At 35.2% G+C, this 19,381-nt stretch overlaps 2 protein-coding genes across 4 annotated transcripts in view; one reads left to right on the top strand and one right to left on the bottom strand.

Annotated features, from left to right (window-relative positions):
* Positions 1 to 10,392, top strand: part of eIF3c (eukaryotic translation initiation factor 3 subunit c) — a 21,152-nt gene extending 10,760 nt beyond the window's left edge. The window contains exons 11-18 of the mRNA XM_069827636.1: positions 162 to 315; positions 1,977 to 2,192; positions 3,078 to 3,218; positions 3,341 to 3,479; positions 5,022 to 5,215; positions 7,532 to 7,735; positions 9,047 to 9,185; positions 9,852 to 10,392. Coding sequence (XP_069683737.1) covers positions 162 to 315; positions 1,977 to 2,192; positions 3,078 to 3,218; positions 3,341 to 3,479; positions 5,022 to 5,215; positions 7,532 to 7,735; positions 9,047 to 9,185; positions 9,852 to 9,970 — 1,306 coding nt within the window. The 3' untranslated portion in view covers positions 9,971 to 10,392. The remainder of the gene's footprint in view (positions 1 to 161; positions 316 to 1,976; positions 2,193 to 3,077; positions 3,219 to 3,340; positions 3,480 to 5,021; positions 5,216 to 7,531; positions 7,736 to 9,046; positions 9,186 to 9,851) is intronic.
* LOC138701080 (protein adenylyltransferase SelO-like) lies at positions 10,276 to 19,381 on the bottom strand. Of its 3 annotated transcripts, none has more exons than XM_069827640.1 (8): positions 19,312 to 19,381; positions 18,496 to 18,968; positions 18,156 to 18,286; positions 17,093 to 17,298; positions 15,530 to 15,790; positions 13,159 to 13,280; positions 11,287 to 11,543; positions 10,276 to 10,796 (listed from the first exon to the last, which is right to left on the bottom strand). In XM_069827640.1, exons 1-8 carry the CDS (start codon positions 19,324 to 19,326, stop codon positions 10,558 to 10,560), a joined length of 1,704 nt encoding a protein of 567 aa, XP_069683741.1. In that variant the 5' UTR covers positions 19,327 to 19,381; the 3' UTR covers positions 10,276 to 10,557. The 3 variants fall into 3 exon arrangements, with proteins under 3 accessions (XP_069683741.1, XP_069683742.1, XP_069683739.1); XM_069827641.1 differs by having other exon boundaries at positions 19,137 to 19,344; XM_069827638.1 differs by having other exon boundaries at positions 18,496 to 19,344.

Genomic DNA, 19,381 nt, shown 5'->3' with positions numbered 1-19,381 from the left:
TAAGTAGAGTGTATTTGTGTGTTGTTAGTAAAGTTTCCTTTAATTAAAGGAAGTTGTAATTTCTGTTTGATATCTCACAATGTATTAATACATGAAAATTTAGATTAAATTTGTATTATGGCATTTCCAAATTCTGATTTCACCTTTAACTTGTTTTCCAGGTTGAAAGACGAGAAGAGAGTGGCAGCCATTATTGACAAAGTGCAAGAGTACCTGGAGCGTCAGAGCATGTCAGCAGAGCTGTGTCGTATCTATCTGCGTAAAATTGAACATCTTTATTACAAGTTTGATCCAGATGTCTTGAAACAGAAGCAGGTACAATTCATGAAGATTTTAGGCTAAGTTGTGTTTTCTCAACTATACAAGAACATCATCATTTGTATGTGTTCATTTCTTCGGTGTTGCATCCTACAGTTTGCCTCATGAATCTCATCTTAGCCACGTGAGCCTTCCTTCATATGCATACATTATAGTTCATTCTTTTCTTCCATAAAGTATTAAATTTCCCGTTCCTTGGTGTAGCTATAGCAGCTTGGTTGTACATGATTTTATAATTATACACAAAACAGCTTGTGACACATACACTCTGAACGCGATTTCGTCAGAAATTGTACATATTTACAAATATAAACTAAAGCCAGACAGCTTCTTCATTTTCTCAGAACTATCAGAATGTGATAGCATGGTTCACACATTGGGTTGCAAGGTGAAGAGCAAACTAAAAAATCTGAGATACTGTTCATACACCATTTCAACCCTGTTATTAAGAAATTTACCCTGCTTCATATTGTCTGGAAGTGTTATAAACCATATCTAGTAGATAGTATACTATCCAAGAATATCTTCAAAGTCACTGTACTCCATGTTTTATTATTATAAACAGGTTAGCAATGCTCAAGCATCTTTCTGTGCCCAAATTCTTCTTATCCACTCTTCTCTGCTTTCCCCTTCTCCTTGTTCTAAACCTTTCTGTTGCATTTCTGTATTAATTTCCTCCATTCATGTAACCCGTGATCTTCTTCCCTCTTCCTGTAGGTATCCATTTCAATATCTGTCTCAGTAATCTGTCATTCTTCAGACATGGCCATACCAGTTCAATTATTTACTATGAATACAATTAATTATGTAGGTAGAATTGGAATAATCCATCCTTCTAATTTCCTCATTTCTCATTTTCTAATTTTTAACATTATGCAGACTTTCTGAGGTCTCCATTTCTGTAGATTCTAGTTTAGATTTAACTTTTGAATTTGATATCTACAATTCTGCACCATAAGTTATCACACTCCGAAATAATAATTAATCAAATACTCTGAACATTGGATTGTGTTTATTTGTTTTCTGATATGCTAGTAAATGCCTGTGATATTATTACAATAACACTTTTATCTGAAATATTGATAGCTTTGCAGTTTGGTATGTGCTGCTAGATTATAGTTGAATCTTCTTCTCTGCAGAGAACACATTTTGGTGGTGTATAAATTCCAATTCCGAAGAGATGCACTGTCAACAGTCATGTTCAGTTACTAGTTTGAAGGTAGTCACTGCTGTTCCTATTGGAGAATTACGAATCAACTTTGTATTTTTTTTTCCCCACACCAACATATATTTTCACTGACTTATATTGTTCGTTTATAATTTTGTTTATCTTTATTATTAATTCTGCTGAATCTCTGAATGAAAAATCTTAAGTAATGTTTTTTTATATACCATTTTTGTTGTTTTAAAAATATGCTTATTCCATAAGATTCTATTTACTGGTAACTCTTTTACTATTGATATTCCTTCCACTCTTTTTTCCTTTAATATTTAAGCCAACCATCTTTTGTAACTTTTATTCTTCACATCCTTCAATCAATTTTTCACTTTCTTCATTTACTCATTCATTACCAATTGCCATACAGTTATTTTTATCCGTTAATAAATAAAAATAAATAGTTCATGTTTTAACAGATTAATTTGTTGCTATTTTTAAGGGTGAGATTACAGTGGATGCAACAACAAGTGTGCAGGTGATGGAGAAGCTTTGCAAGTATGTATATGCAAAGGACAGCACTGATCGACTACGTACTCGAGCAATCTTGTCACACATCTATCACCACGCACTGCATGACAACTGGTTCCAGGCCCGAGATCTGATCCTCATGTCACATCTGCAGGAGACTATCCAGCACTCTGATCCTGCCACTCAGGTGTGTTGTGCAGACATTTCATCACACATTGAAATATGTGCAAGTCAGTCTTCAGTATCTGTATGTTTTGTGTTGTGTGTTTGCTCATTTGTGCGAAATATTGTGTAACCTACCTTTGCCCATTCACCTCAGTCATATGCAGCAGGAAATATATTTTTAATGTTTTATGTAGATGGCCCAGTTGTTAGTAGTCACTTATAACGATTCCAACAGATGGATGACATTCAGGTCTGCTGTTTACCTTGGTAGATTCAAATAAGGAAGCCCATTTTCGTCCATTTTGGAGATGTTTTAACTCTCACATGATCTGCTACTTAGGTATAAATCCATGAGATGGATAAGTAATAAATATGAAAATTGAGGCCAGTTTAAAAACTTGTCGATTTCAGCAACTGTTTTTTCACCTTCCTACAAAAATTCATACTATTGCTGCTTTGTTTCTAACTTTTAGTTTGTTGCTTTCCTCTTCTTTGTGTTTTTCTTATTTCTTGCTTGCCTTCATTTCACTGGCACTCTGTCTACCTCTTCTTACAGTTTAAATATTGTGCTCCAAAATTTTTTTGAACAACTGTTGTCTTTATATGTGTTTAACTCGTCATACTAGTCCACACCTGTGGAGTAACGGTTAGCACGTCTGACCGTGAAACCAGGTGGCCTGGGTTCGATTCCCGGTCGGGGCAAGTTACCTGGTTGAGGTTTTTTCCAGGGTTTTCCCTCAACCCAATATGAGCAAATGCTGGGAAACTTTCGGTGCTGGACCCCGGACTCATTTCACCAGCATTATCACCATCTCATTCAGACGCTAAATAACCTTAGATGTTGATAAAGTGTCGTAAAATAACCTACTAAAATAAAAATAAAAAAACTTGTCATACTTTTATGCAGATCTTGTACAACCGCACGATGGCACATCTTGGTCTGTGTGCTTTCCGACATGCCAACATAAAAGATGCTCACAACTGTTTGGTAGATCTCATGATGACTGGAAAAGTGAAGGAACTGCTGGCCCAAGGATTGCTTCCTCAGGTTGGTTCTCTCCTCGGAAATGGTGCTTTTATAGTTTGAGATTGTGATTGTTATCTGTCTGATCTGCAACATTGATAATCCTGAATTGCTGAAGAAGTGTGTATGTGGTTGCTGGTTTACAGAGACAACATGAGCGAAGCAAAGAGCAGGAGAAGATTGAGAAGCAGCGACAGATGCCGTTCCACATGCACATCAACCTGGAGCTGCTGGAGTGTGTGTACCTGGTGTCAGCCATGCTCATAGAGATTCCCTACATGGCAGGTGAGAAGAGTTTTCTTCTCCACAGCACAGTGTCATCTTTGTGTTCTAATAGTACAAAACACTCTATAACAAATATGGTAACATGCAGCAGTGCCAAGTAGAACTACAGTTCTTTGGCTGCTACAAATTTATTTGTTTTATATTATTTCATTGCTTTCTAATCCCATTACTGGGACATTATTTACAATATAACAAGTATATTTCAATAATTACAAACATTTTGCCAATACAGAGGATTCAATTTATGGAAAAGTGGTAGGTAAGTGAAAAAGATGTTGGGAAATAGACACATACACTCTTTCTCGTTATAGAAATTAATTTAAAATGTTTGAGTTTAGAGGGGGACGAAGAGATTTTTACTCTTAAAGGAACTTTTCTGATTTTGTACTTTAATTTTTTATATCCCAGTTCAAACTTTGAAGCATTGGCACAAACACACTTTCGATTTTGCACAAATACTTACTTTCATAAATCACGCTAGTGAAGTGGGTAGGCATTAGACACACACACACACACACACATAAAGTATTAATGCTTGTAATCCCAGAGAGCACAGACAGATAATTGAGCTAACAATTTGAAAAATGCTGTCTTACTGGCATCACCATCATTATGTAGACAGTGATGATGTAAACATGTAACAATTCCATTGTTGCAAAAAAAATTGTGTATTAATATTTTCTATATATTTATTTATTTATTTAATTGCCAGACATTTGGCATCTTGTTATTCACCTACAGACTTTCCATTACACCATAATTCCCATGTACAGTCACAGTCCTCTATCCATTAAGAGCTGGGCAACTTTCGATGCCGGACCCTGATGCTCAGTTTACCGTCATCACCTTCATCTTGATCCATATTGTCTTCTTCCATATTCATGTCATCCTACCATATGGAGCAAACAGAATCGGATCTAAAGGGTGTCTCAAAAGACATATTGTTCCTGCCATTGGGAGCATCATGAAAATATGAATTTCAAATAAAAGAATAACACATAAAATGCCTTTTTTCGTTGTTTTTATTTTTGGATATCTCAGTTAATTTCCTAACAACACACACTTCTCAATTGCAGCAACATGTCTTTGACCAGCCACCTCCCGTGGCATTGTTGCCATTTTGCAGCCTCTTTCCAGTGGTCAGATGATGTTCTAGCTTTGGTTATATAACGTAGAATTCACGTCATGTAATCCTTCCCCCCCCCCCCCCCCCGAGTTATTTTTGTGTGTGTCTTTTTTTTTTTGTACACATCTTTCAATGCGCAATATTCTATATATATTAGTTCGCTATTGAAACTGTGATGCCCCTTGTGGGGGACTTTGCACTTCAGTAATGCCCTTAGAATAGCAAGGTCTTTTTTTTTACAGAAATACACGTTTTCAATATCCTTGATAACCGAAAAATTTATTCAACATTACGTCTGTCTGTAAAGAGTAATTTATTCCGGAATGATGCACATGAAATATAATATATTTTAGTAAAATTGTTAATGGAACTTCATCTGAAATATTTTATATTGCAATCATTTGTTTCTAATTTAGCCCACGAGTTCGATGCTCGTCGTCGTATGATCTCCAAGACTTTCTACCAGCAACTGAGGTCAAGTGAACGTCAGTCCTTGGTTGGACCTCCAGAATCTATGCGAGAACATGTCGTCGCAGCTTCAAAGGCCATGCGTAATGGCAATTGGTTGGCCTGCAAGAATTTCATTATCAATGAGAAGATGAATGCCAAGGTAACAAGATAAGTTTATTAAATTGTCTGAATTTTGTGCTGAAGCTGTAAATCATTTTGCCTCGTAAGGGTTGCTCATGGTACAATATATGAAGATGACTACATTGTGCCAGGATGCCGATTATTAAGACAAAAGTAGGATAGCAATTACAGGGGAACCCAATAAAACATCTTTATATGCCTAAGCTGTCAAGTACTTTGCTGTGGTGTAAGAGGGGGTCACTGATGGAAAGTGCGACAGTTTAATGAAAACATATTCAGCTGTAGAGTTTGAAGAGTAGACTTACAGACAGCTAGCTTCTATGTGTAGACATTTAACATTTTTTTAAGAGATAGTCATTTTGTAATGTGTTATTAAGTTTCTTTATTACACATCATTTTCCAAGACTCAGAGTAGCTGAATAGATAATTATGCAGACCAGTATCCATGACGTCCTAGATTCAAATCTCTGTACTTAAGTTCTCCCCTATCCCTTTTTTATTATTTTCTACTGTTTGATGATTTTGTACATTACCATGATATTAGTTACCATCTATTAAATTTCACAGATGCTTAAATACCATTCTTGTTCATATCAGAGACCCATAACTTGGTACATGTGGGAAATGTGTTTCTTGACATATATGAAATCCAGTACAAGATTATCAATATACAATAGTTCTGTCGATTGCTGAAAGTCAGGAATTGTTAAGATTGCATAACAGAGAATAAGAACTTACTTACTTACAAATGGCTTTTAAGGAACCCGAAGGTTCATTGCCGCCCTCACATAAGCCCGCCATCGGTCCCTATCCTGTGCAAGATTAATCCAGTCTCTATCATCATATCCCACCTCCCTCAAATCCATTTTAATATTATCCTCCCATCTACGTCTCGGCCTCCCCAAAGGTCTTTTTCCCTCCGGTCTCCCAACTAACACTCTATATGCATTTCTGGATTCGCCCATACGTGGTACATGCCCTGCCCATCTCAAACGTCTGGATTTAATGTTCCTAATTATGTCACGTGAAGAATACAATGCGTGCAGTTCTGCGTTGTGTAACTTTCTCCATTCTCCTGTAACTTCATCCCGCTTAGCCCCAAATATTTTCCTAAGCACCTTATTCTCAAACACCCTTAACCTATGTTCCTCTCTCAGAGTGAGAGTCCAAGTTTCACAACTGTACAGAACAACCGGTAATATAACTGTTTTATAAATTCTAACTTTCAGATTTTTTGACAGCAGACTAGATGATAAAAGCTTCTCAACCAAATAATAACAGGCATTTCCCATATTTATTCTGCGTTTAATTTCCTCCCAAGTGTCATTTATATTTGTTACTTTGCTCCAAGATATTTGAATTTTTTCACCCCTTCAAAGGATAAATCTCCAATTTTTATATTTCCATTTCGTACAATATTCTCGTCACGAGACATAATCATATACTTTGTCTTTTCGGGATTTACTTCCAAACCAATCGCTTTACTTGCTTCAACTAGAATTTCCGTGTTTTCCCTAATCGTTTGTGGATTTTCTCCTAACATATTCACGTCATCTGCATAGACAAGAAGCTGATGTAACCCGTTCATTTCCAAACCCTGCCTGTTATCCTGAACTTTCTTAATGGCATATTCTAAAGCGAAATTAAAAAGTAAAGGTGATAGTGCTTATTGTACTTAAATGGATCCTTTTACATGTTGGATTTGTTGTTAATGAAATACCAGATTTCGTTGTAAAAAAGGTTCTACAATACCACAGGACCCTACCATAACTCATCGAAATTTTTACACACAGTAGCATATGAAATTAAAACAAAAAATAAACCACTCATACCTGAAAGAAATTACAGAAAATATAAAGATGAAGTATGGGTAGACAGACAGCTTTGTATTCTTCAGATCATAAAGATTTTGCAAGATTCTGAATCCTGACTGGCCATGATTGCTGGGCACATCATTTGGAAAGAATAAATATAATGGGAACAGACACACTTGTGTTGTGTGAAAAGAAGATGATCTGAATGCATACCATCTACAGTGCTTTCAGTAAGGATAGACGAAAAGAAGTTATGTCCATATTGGAAAACTAGGGAAGAAAAGTGACGTAAAAACCAAGATATTGGCCACTAGAATATAAACAGATTATAAATATGATAATGTACAACATTATTGAACAGTTGGAAATAGTACAGTAAGGAAAGGAGGGGGAGAAAAAAAGTTAAGAATAGAGAGATTCGAACACAGGTCATGTACTAGTCTGCATTGTTATCCATTCACCCTAGGAGTTTCGTTTTAAAATGCGAAGTGATGTTTTATGAATGTGTTCTGTTTGTGCAGGTTTGGGATCTCTTCTACCAAGCTGATAAAGTACGAAAGATGCTGACACGACTGATCCAGGAAGAAGCTCTCCGGACATATTTGTTCACTTATTCACACGTATACGATTCCATCTCCATGCCAACTCTTGCACAGATGTTCGAGCTGGAGAAAGCTGTTGTTCACTCCATTATTAGTAAAATGATCATCAATGAGGAACTTATGGTGAGTAATTCTGTCATATTTTATGTTACATAGATCTGCATATTGAGGAATAATATATTTTGGAAATGGAATAGCAGATGTGTTGGTAATTAAGGTAATTAATTTACACACACATCTAACGAAAAGAGAAGGGCAGAGGATGATGATGATGAATTTTCAATGTTATTTCCAACTTTGATAGCCTTAAATTGTATTTACAGCTTGTGTTATGTTGTGACACAGAACACAGAATGTCCTTGACTGTTTTGGTTTTTATATTATGTTTCTTCTTTTCATTGAATTAAAAGTACATCATCCCCTCTGTCAGAAGAAATTGCTCATTCTGATTAATGATCTATTAGCTTCTTGCATTAACAATACCATTTGAAGACTTTCGTATAACTGTTTTAATGGGCCATGATTGTCTGCCAGCAAAGCATAGTTGTTGTTGTTGTTTTATAATGCCAGGCATGTGACAATGAAGTCATTTGACCTCTTGCACTCCAATATTTTTCAAAGATATTATCATGGCCAGCCACTGAAGCACAGATTTTGAGATGTTCCGAATCCATTTCTTGGTTTGAGTTGCACAATGGACAGTTAGGGGACTGATATATTCCTATTCTATGCAGGTGTTTGGCCAAACAAGCATGGCCTGTTGCCAATCTAAATGCAGCTACAGACGATTTTCGTGGTAAATCGGGAATTAACTGTGGATTTTGATGCAGAGAGTTCCATTTTTTCCCTTGGGATTGTGTTATTAAATTTTGTTTGTTGAAGTCTAAGTATGTAGATTTAATAAATCTTTTCACAGAGTAATACGTAGATTTAGTAACAGGTTTGTAAGTAGAAGTGCTGCCCTTCTTTGCTAAAGCATCCACATTCTCGTTTCCCAGGATTCCACAATGGGATGGTATCCATTGGAATACAATTCTTTTATTGAGCGATATTAATTGAGAGAGCATTTTAGTTATTTCTGCTGTTTGAGATGAAGGTGTGTGTTTAGAGACTATTGATAGTATATAGTATATATAGCATAGTATATAATGCATCAGAACCATCAACCTAAGAATCTGGTAAGTCCAGTAGATGGGGACGGAAGTCAAGTGTCCGCCACTAATTAAAAAAATATGATAATTGATAAGTCTAATGAGCAGTGATAAATTTCCCGATAATTTTAAGAACGTTATTTATGGCAGTTTCTAGACTGTAGTTTAGTATTGGAATGATTGTTGGTATGTGGTAATTTTCATTCAGATTTTCACTAATATTGTCTAGCCTAAAATACAGTAATTTACAGCAGGAAGAGGCTTACAAATTGTTTTCTTGCAGGCATCATTGGATGATCCAACACAAACAGTTGTGATGCACAGGAGTGAACCAAGCCGATTGCAGTCCCTTGCACTGCAGCTGACAGACAAGGTCAACAACTTTGTAGATTCGAATGAACGTATCTTCGAAATGAAGCAAGGTTTGTTGTTTTTAAGATCTTTCAAGTTTGGGATAAGTGTACTGTTCGTAGAGAAATGCTTTTCAAACTTATTACAACTCCAATTTTTCTTCGTGCTTTTACATTTCATAATAGCCTACTAGGTTACCAGAACTTCGCTGAATTACTGCACAATAATTTTTCTGGGTACATCAATACAACTGTATGTGTTGTCCAATCTACACACTGCTGCTGTGGCTTTGGTTGTAACAGTGTATGCCAGCTGATGCAGGAGGAAAGCATTTCGAACATAACAGATAAAAATAAATACAATTTTGTAGTGTCGAGTGACTTTTGTGCCATCTGGTATATCCTAATGAATGTATCTTATGTTGCCTGCCATGTGCAATCAAATAATGGTTGACTTATATTTAGATATTGCAATTTACAGCTTTGATAAATGAAATACAGTAATATTTACAATGTTTTTAAACTATCCTATTACATTCGAAGAAGTTCATAATGTTTTGCTTCATTTGCCAAAAAACATCATGAATGTGTGTACTGTAAGAGGTTTTACAAAATATGGAAAAGTCATTTGTTTTTAATTGCATATCCAGATTTTATGAGAATATTCTTTTATGATATGGGGAGATGTGTGATACCTGAAGTAATGGCCCAAACATCGTCTTTTTTTTTCTTTTTCAGGAAACTACTTCAGTCGTGGTGGAAACCAAGGAGGATTCCGAGATCGTCAGAATTTCAGCCGTCAAGGGCAGGATTGGGGAAGACAGCGTCGAGAAAGGGGAGACAATAGAGCTTACTAATTTAAACTTGAATATTTACTCTCACTGTTGTGTTTCTATATATATCAGCAATAAAATAGGTACAGGAGAATTTCATGGACAAGTGTGTTTGTTTTATATGCAGTTGCATGAAGGAAGAAACAGACAAAAACATCCATATTCTGTTATGGTAATGAAGAAATGGCAACATTTTCAGATAAAAGATGTAGAATATTGCATATTCAAGAACTCTTTGCCATATCAAACATGCGTCTTGTATTAAGATAAATCATGATACATAGAGCGAAATTTGGTGGTGTTCGGTTTCTATGGAAAGAAAAACAAAATTCAGAAATAAAAGTAAGTTTCGTTTCAGTTTAATGAGTTTATTACATAATTTTTTTTTATATAAGTTGTAACAGTGTTACTTATTTTCAAAATAAAGGTTCTTCTGATATATATAATTTCTGTTCTGGAAGTCAATATTACGAAACATATATACATATATATCCTACTAAAATATCTCAACCCATTTAAAAATTGATATTTTACATACATTTACAATTTTTTTACTACAGAGCATAATTATTTGTAACAGTAATAAAGAAACAGATCTGTTCCCAAGAATATCAACTCGAACAGCTGACTTTGATAGTTGATGACCACTTGGGTGGAGGATCAGCATAACCTCGTTTTTCTGCCTCCTCGTTGACTGTGTATGGACTCTGAAGAACATTGAGAAGAAACTGCACTTCACTGAAGTCATCTTTCTCCGCTTTTTCAATTGCAGACTGTGCCATCCAATTTTTCAGAACATAACGTGGGTTTATTTTGCACATGATACGTCGTCTTTCTGAATCTGTTGTACCTGTAGAATTAAAAATTCAACTTAGCATGAAGTTCTGTTTGAAGATAGTAAGAGTAGATCTGAATATGCAATCAGAAAAAATGAATTTTGCTTTCATTCAACAAAAATAAAATCAGGTAACTCATCTTCAGTGGTCTCGTTGGTTCATATCCTTTGCATGACTTCCCCCTGGAGGAAAGTAAAACTGGGAGGCCAGTGTTGTAGATTTACAGTACGTAAAAGAACCCAGTTCATGATGGAAAGCTGCCTGTATACCAATCTCCCCCCCCCCCCCCCCCGCAATTAAAACCACAGACTTTATTAAGACACATAATGTATGTTCCCATTCCCTTGCGGTCAAAAAGAATATCTTCTAATACCACTGCAAAATTCTGCTTAATTTATATTATTTTGAAAATACGCAATAATTCAGAGATCAGTCTGATCTTCGTTAAAGGTTGAAGAATATATTTTTGTCATTTACTTTTGTATATTCAGTATTTATACTGACCATCTTCTGCAAGTCTCTTCTCATATGCATCAACAAATGTTAGGAAGTATTTGTTGTTGGATAACCTCTGAAGTGACCAGTGTTTCTTGACTTCATCTGGGTTTCTTAGGTCTGCCATTGGAATATCTCCCAACTGCCTGAACGTTTGTGTAAAGTCAGCTCCAGTCTCCTCCATCATCTGTAGCAACATCGTCAGGAGCTGGTTGTCTATCTCGTTTACATCTGTCCGCAGGCCGAGTTTCTTACGAAATGCGTCTCTGAAATTAGGCACAGTAGAACCTGTTTATACAAATGTGTTTAAAAAATTCAATCAGCTATTTAATGGCATTCCAGATTTTGGTTCTATGCTTGTTGTCAGACTATTAAAATGCAACATGTTTTTAACATTCCATTAACAAATTAAGTAATATCCAGGGTGATCTTGAGATGATTTTGGGTTTAAAAAAGGTTAATATGAATATGGCTCAAGTAGGCCTTCCGAACAGTTACTCAGCTATGTCTGTATTTTCAGAAGTACATCTTTTGTACCAAACTTCTATAGGTCGACCAAGTGTTGGCTACTAATGGACAGAATATGACTAGGTAATTGGATGCTCACAGAGTTACATTGACTTCTGAGTAACTATTAATATGCTAGTTAAAATTATAATGTGGACTACAAACAAACAAACAAACCAGACATGCCTATCCATCATTAAAGTCAAAAGTGAAATTCTTGAAAATTTGTATAAACATTGTAAAGGAACAACAAACTCCATAGATTAAAAGCGTTATTCATAAAGTACAAACACACAAATGTTAAATGTCTCTCAACATAAAATCATCTAAATCATCTAATACATTCATTTCCAGGATAAAATTTAACATTAATTGTCTTTGTCACTTACAGACAAGTTCAACATTTTCTTATTTAATTGATTGTAACAATCTTTTTATACATTACCAGAAAAAATTAATGTAAGTCAACAATTCTCATTCAATATTTTATTGGTTATTTAACAATGGTTTATCAACTGCATGGTTAGCTATTATTGTGAGATAGTACTTTGGTGAAGCGAGTGAGGAAACCTCAGAAAAAAGTGACAGGGACGAATTGCGTGAAACGTTTATGCTGTTCGTGATTATTATTGACAGCATGGTTGAGATTGTAAAGGTGTTTGTGATTTGAAATAAAATTTATATTTTTCATTTCTGTCTTCATATACTCCCTGCATTCAAATTTAACAAGGCAGAACCTTCTCGTTTATTATTCCATAATTTCTTTCTCATTCCATGAGGCCTAATCTCAAGACAACAATGCAGATTTATTGATAATCGAAACTATTCACACATCAGTGAGTTCTTTGAAATTGTAATGAATAATGAATAATGTACTATTACAGAGAATTGGATTGATTTTGAAATTAATATCACAGTTAAGTACTTTAGAATAAGACTGTATGTTAAATTAATTATTTATGTTTTCTTCCTGCATTTATTAATCCCCATTTGTGTATGAATAGAAATGGGTTAAGCAAATCATAATTTCAGTCATTCGAGGCCTACTGTAATTAATGAGGTCACCATATTGACAGAAAGTGTGACCAGATTTCTCGAATGTCATGCGCATAAATGTTTCACGTTAAAAATACAATAAAGCCAAGTGGGATTCCAACCCACACCCAAGTTCAGTGTGAAGAGCATGAGTCCCACTCGTTATCCTAAGATTATGATGGTAATTTCCATTTCCTGTCACTGTTACACTATTTATTCACTGTTATCCATAAAATAAAATACACAAAAGAAATCATAATAGTGGACAATGTATTTAGACCGGGTTTGCTTATCATGGAAGACTGTGTTCAGAGCCAAGAGAAAACTCACTTTTCATACCTTAGTTTGTTTTGTGAATCCTGTATGATGTTTTGCAACACTCCTGTTATCTCGACAGTCTGTGACTCGTCAAGTAATGGAATGATGGCCTGTGACAGTTGCTCCAAATTCCATTCTGCAATCTAATAATCAACAAGAAAATGTAGTACACAACAAAGGCACTCTTAGATATTGTCTACCTGGTAAACTGGACTGGTTTTTAATGCATTCAAATATGATGACTTATACTGGGTGTTCATTTCAAAGTGTGTCATGACGTCACTGTTGATGAGTCAGCGATTTGAAGCGAGTTTCAGCTTTTATGTCAGAGAAGTTGCCTATTAATCAAGGCGTTCAATCTGAACTTGAGAACGTGTACGGTATAACTTGAACGTCATAGCAACAGATGGCGGTCTGTACGGTCTGTGTGCAACCATAACCTCTTTCGAACTGTGTTTTGCGCGGGCAAGTCATACGCAGGGTATTTGTTATCGGTTGTGTACCACAACATTCCACAACACAAATCAAATGCGCCGTGTCCATGTTGACCGTCCAAGTTAATGTCAACAAATACTGTACGTAAGTAATCGTCTTAACCCTCTCCCCATATCCCGACAGTAAGAAAAGAACTCACCTCAGTAAGTGTTTCCAAACAGTTCACATTCCTGCCACTACTGGCGTTACCGTACGTATGGGCAAGTTCTCTTCTGAATGAATGCCGTACTTGCTAGGCAACTTCTCTAGCACATAGGTAATACGCTTCTGCCATATGACGACATACAGCAAGCCATGACACACTTTGAACTGAACACCTAGTAGAGTGCTGTGCAGACATAATAAAAAGTAATTCTGAGTGGGTTGGTATCCACTCTGATCTTGATATAAAATATTTTTAAGAAAATACTTTTCAGTACTTTTTTAACTATGGCTCCTGGTATTAAAATCTGAGAAGTTTGTGATGTAAGTGGAGACGTAAAATAAGCTCTTAGTAGGCAGGGAATGGTAGAAAGGCAATTATAATAAGTTATTATTCAATAGTATGATTCTTAACTTATTGTTTGTTTAGTCAGTTATCCAAAGACAGGTTTGAACCTCAAAAGTGACACAAATAAGGCATCGCTCATGCGGCAACTAAGCCAGGAGATAATGGATTAGGGTAGCCAGTGCCCTTCCCCCTCCATTGCATACATCGCAGAGTAGCTTACACTAATCATGTATACGAACAATTATTCTTCCTCTGACACATATCATGTGAGATGTACTGTCTGATGTGTTTCATACTCGTAAATAAAGTCAACCCTTCTCTTCTTTAGTGCTGCAAATTGGTCTGTGAGAAGTTCGCTGAAGTCTGGTGATTCTAACAGCTGCTTTTCAGTCAAACACATGGCAAGTGCAAAACGTTAGCCTTCTTTCATTTTGTATTCCGCATAATTATATATTTTTAACTCTTTTCGAATTAGAGATGAAAAGTTCTGCTTCTTTAGTGGTCACTGGAATAGTTACAATGATCTAATCGAGTTTAGTAAAAGATTCACAGAACTGTTTTCATAAATTGAATTTAGCCTGCTTAATGTGCTTGTAAGTATTTGCAAAATTTGTTTGGATTTATAAAACATTTAGTTAATGTCGTAATTTCTGGCAGCTCTGTTTAAACAAGACAACAGCTAATTTAAATTTTGGTTCAGGGAACATAATGCTGGCACAGGAACAATATCCCACTGAAACATATTAAGGCTAATTAAAGTAGATGAAGGGACGCCATGATGACCTTAGACGGATTACTCGAAGGTAACAATCAAGAGCCTTATCTTCACTTAGATTGCAGTGACATCAGCCACCCCTCTTAATCTGATAGCCTTACAATAATAATAAAAGTTGAATGACATATTGAGCTACATGGTGTGGGAATATTTCCTAGCTAAGTTCCTAGTATCCCTATTCACATATATATCAGATTGGCCATTTCCATGTTATGAAATAGCAACATATAAAAGAGAACCACCAGGATCTCCACTGTCAAAAGTGAATTTTTGGTAACGATCACTAGATGGAAGCATAGCTGCAATTCCATCAGGATTATAACATGACTTCTTTTGCAGTCGTTAGATGGCAGCATAGTGAAATTGATGTCTTGAAAGTGTATTAGACTGATCAATCTCTTATGATCAGGGCTAGTACTTAGAGAACATGTATCCACTGTAGTCTACAACAACCATTAGAATTTAACTATGTATATGTAGGTTATGAGTAGGCATTGAATGTTACAGTAAGATTCACTAGATTTTGTTTATTGTAGTTCTTATTATTGTTCCCATTGTCTCAGAATAATCTCTTGTTTTAAAAAGAATGAGCTGTGCAATGAGTGGGACACTCTGCACCATAAACCTTGTACCTGAAACTGACGTTCGAAGCAGTATCTCGCTTCTTTGTCAGAGGAGTTTGGAACAAAGCGTGAATCATATGCCTCCATGAATCCGAAAGGTCCATAGTCTATGGTGATGCCTAGCATACTCATGTTGTCTGTATTGAGCACACCATGGGTAAATCCAATGCTCTGCCATTGTACCACCAGATCCATGGTCTTCTGCGCAACTTGACTGAACAGCTGCAGATACTTGTTCTCGCTCTGCAGATCGATTTCTGGATAATGCTCCTGTGAACAACCACGTCCAGAGAAAGGAATTCACAGTGATGTATTTTCCAATTAAATAGACGAGGGCTTACAATAAAATAGTTAAGAATTAAGATGTGTACTAAATTCTTAAGAACCCATGAAAATCCCCAACACAAACTTTAAAAACCCAATACCAATTACGATAAAAGAAAACCAAACAAAGTTGAAAACACAAATCAGCTTTATATAAAAAAAAATAGATAATCACATATCAAACTCACAACATACCAAATCCCAAAGAGAATATTTTAATTTATTCTTAACCCATGTCTTTCAACTTAAAAACTACGAGAACCTATAACCAAATCCCAAAAATGCACCCATCGTCAATACATCAGCTATAGAAACTACAAATTCCAGGTACCCAACACATGAATGGCTCCATGTCTATACAGACAGCTCTCAGCAAGTAACAAAGTAACAATAAGACAGGAGCTGGAATAACTTGCCCCCTCTTCTCAACTTAACTTTCAGTAGGAGAACATGCAAAGTAACAATATAAACTTCGGTTTACAGCAGGTTTGAAGTTAGATTAGATTAGAGTAGGAAAAGTTTATAAGGTGTAGGGTAGAATGAGGAGGTAGATAAAGTGGGTTAGTTTAATATCTATTCCTCAGTTATTCTCAATAAACCATGCATAAGATGTCAGTTGGCAGCTTTTGTCGTCTTTTTCCATCTTTTGCTGCCAGAATTTACTATATAATAAAAAATACTACTTCGGACTAGAAAATAGGCACACCATTTCCAAATCATGGATATTGTCTCTTGGGAGTTTCTTGCTTAATTTAGTAACAAATTTAAGTAATTTGTAAGTACCTTACAAAATATATATGCTACTCAAGAATTTCGAACGATAAATTCTCTACAACAAAAACAGGGAAGAGATACAAAATTATTTAACATATTGACAGTCCCAACCCTCCTATATTCCTGTCAGCCACGAGCTATAAAAGAAGATGAATATTTAAACAAATTAAAGATTTGAAATTAACTTCCTCAGAACAGTAGAATGTTTACAAGTTGTTGGAAAGAAACTTATGATTGAATCCAGTATTATAGACTACAATGGACGCAGCATATTTCATCAAGAATGCTATGTAAGAAACTACCACATTGCATAATGGAATATAGATGGAGGAAACGGCTGCGACAAGATGGTCACAAGCTTGAACTTGAGCAAAAAAAACATACACAAAGAACCTCAACGTCTACCGAAGTATTTTATTAATCTCTTAATTTTTTGCCACATAAATAAATAATGCTACACTAGAAAAGACTTACAGATATTATAAAATCTATTAGTTTCTTTAATGATGTCATCTCTTTATTGTGTGCCAGAATCTCCAGAGATCCAAATCTAAACCAGGAAGGTGCCAAACGAAGCACAACTGCTGCCCTCTCTGTTCTGGGATATCCATTATAGAACTGATCCCTTAGAACTGGATCTTGACTCACTACTATTGCGGCAGCCCGGGATGTTGGCACACCTTGAAATATAAAATTTACAATATTTAATGTACGTCATTTTTGTATCACTATTCAACTATCTTGAATTATTTTTTAATACTGGAGTTTAATTTTGCGAGAAAAAAATGTATTTCTATTTCATTCAAAACATTTAAAATTAATTGCACATTTTGAAAATATTACTTTTGATCAACCAAACTACAAATTAAAATGTTAGGACCCAGACAGACAGATAATTAAATTTGTTAAGCAGTAATGGTGGAGAAAATGTATTATAAAATATTACTTCTCTGGATAGTTTTCTACAAAATCATTTACTTTTTTCAAAGCTAGCATTTATACTGAAGAAAATATAACATCAGAAATCCACTATTAACTGTAATTCAAAATATGAAATTGTTACTTTCATTTCCATCCCTTCAGATTTCTTTATGCTTTATAAAAAAAAAATAAGTGAACAGAAAAAAATGCAAATAGGTCTGTGACTATTTTTACAGAATTGAGGGGCGGGGAGAGTTACGATGTCACCTACTTTTAAAATTAAGAAACATGTGACTTTGAAATAGACACTATCATTTACAAATGAATGTGCACATGGAAGAAGATGGCTTCTCCAAAAGAGCAAGTTTTCAGGAGAAGGTTACAACTGCTTTGTACTAGTACTAAATGCAAATAAAATTCATTGCTTATAATACCTCAGAAAGGCAGGCATTAGCATTGTCTATTGATATGTTGTAATGAAGTTGTGCAATAAGACATGTGACTATAAATCAGTTTTAACCTTCTGAAAACTTGCCCTTTTGGAGAAGTCACCTTCTTGCATGCGCACATTCAAATGTAATATAACGCTAGAAAAAAATATTATCATACATCATACCAAGATAGTACATTGCTTCAGAACACAGGAATTCTCGAATAGATGAACGAAGTACTGCATGGCCATCACCGTCTCTTGAATAGGGTGTTTTTCCTGAACCTTTTAGTTGTAGTTCCCAACGTTCCCCTGCTCTGTTAGAGAGATTGCACCTACTATTAATTCTTTAAAATTGTGTATTATCACTACATAATGTATTTCACATGTAACAAACTACAACCCTAATATACCAAAGGTAAAATAGGGTTTCAATATTTGGATAACAATAATAATAACTTAAATGTTACAACTTAAAATGTATAACTATTAATATTTCATTATTTACTTAAACGAAATACGGTACCTGTTCACATATTCACCAAGCAAATGTGCTCTACCATCACCTAGCTGCATAGCCCAAAACCCAAACTGGTGCCCCCCATATCTATGTGCAAGAGGAGTACAACTTGGTAGTATTTTATTCCCTGCTATGAATTCCGAAAAGTCGTATGTTTTCGAAATAGATGGATCCATATCGAGAATATTAATAAGAACGTCTTCAGAATATGACACCAATTTCAGTTTTGTTGCTAATGGTGTTGGCGAGACAACGGAAAAAATAGCTTCTTTAACATTTCTTCGAATGTAATTCTCCTTTGTGCCGTCTAAGGGGAGAGTCATTAATTTTGACGGAGCAAAATGCCATTCATTTATATCTTTAATGAGAGCGGAACAATCAGTTCCCATTCTTTCCATCATTAGTCTTGTGTAATTTCTTTCAGATGTTACATAAATAGGATGAATCCAACGAATTGCCTGTACAGCCACTGCGAATATCTGCAAAATAATAATCAGTTTCATAATTTACTAATGCTGTCAAACAGTAGTCCTCTTTACATGTATATAAACTGCATATATTGTACTGTTACATGAAAGCACGTTCGGATACAATATATTGCTATTTTCTAATTAATCAAAATGTCAAAATTATTGATGTAATTTAACCTCTTGCTGTCAACAATTCTCAAAGCAAATATATGGTGTAATAACAGTTAAATACATTTGACATTAGTGACATCTGCAGCATATTTTATAATACATCCAAAATGACGAAGATTTTTTTGTTGACATCAAGTTCAAGATCCAAATTTTCAGCATGACCTATTCTACTGTAACCTACATTGCAGAACAGCATGCAATTGAGCTTAATAACGCATGATGGCTACGCATTTGTTTTCTTAAAGTTTCCA

Source organism: Periplaneta americana, chromosome 6 (genome assembly GCF_040183065.1).
Source record: "Periplaneta americana isolate PAMFEO1 chromosome 6, P.americana_PAMFEO1_priV1, whole genome shotgun sequence".
NCBI classification, from domain to species: Eukaryota; Metazoa; Arthropoda; class Insecta; order Blattodea; family Blattidae; genus Periplaneta; species Periplaneta americana.
This window is presented reverse-complemented; position numbering and strand designations above follow the sequence as displayed.

What these genes read in the sequence shown, in the direction of transcription:
- LOC138701080 (XM_069827638.1), bottom strand. Translation starts at nt 18,992, where the DNA reads ATGAAACTGATTATTATTTTGCAGATATTCGCAGTGGCTGTACAGGCA. An exon ending in TGAAGCAATGTACTATCTTG is followed by an intron (nt 17,299 to 18,155) that starts GTATGATGTATG and finishes TTATATTTCAAG; the next exon opens with GTGTGCCAACATCCCGGGCT. An exon ending in GAAGAGACTTGCAGAAGATG is followed by an intron (nt 10,797 to 11,286) that starts GTCAGTATAAAT and finishes TTAATTCTACAG; the next exon opens with GTACAACAGATTCAGAAAGA.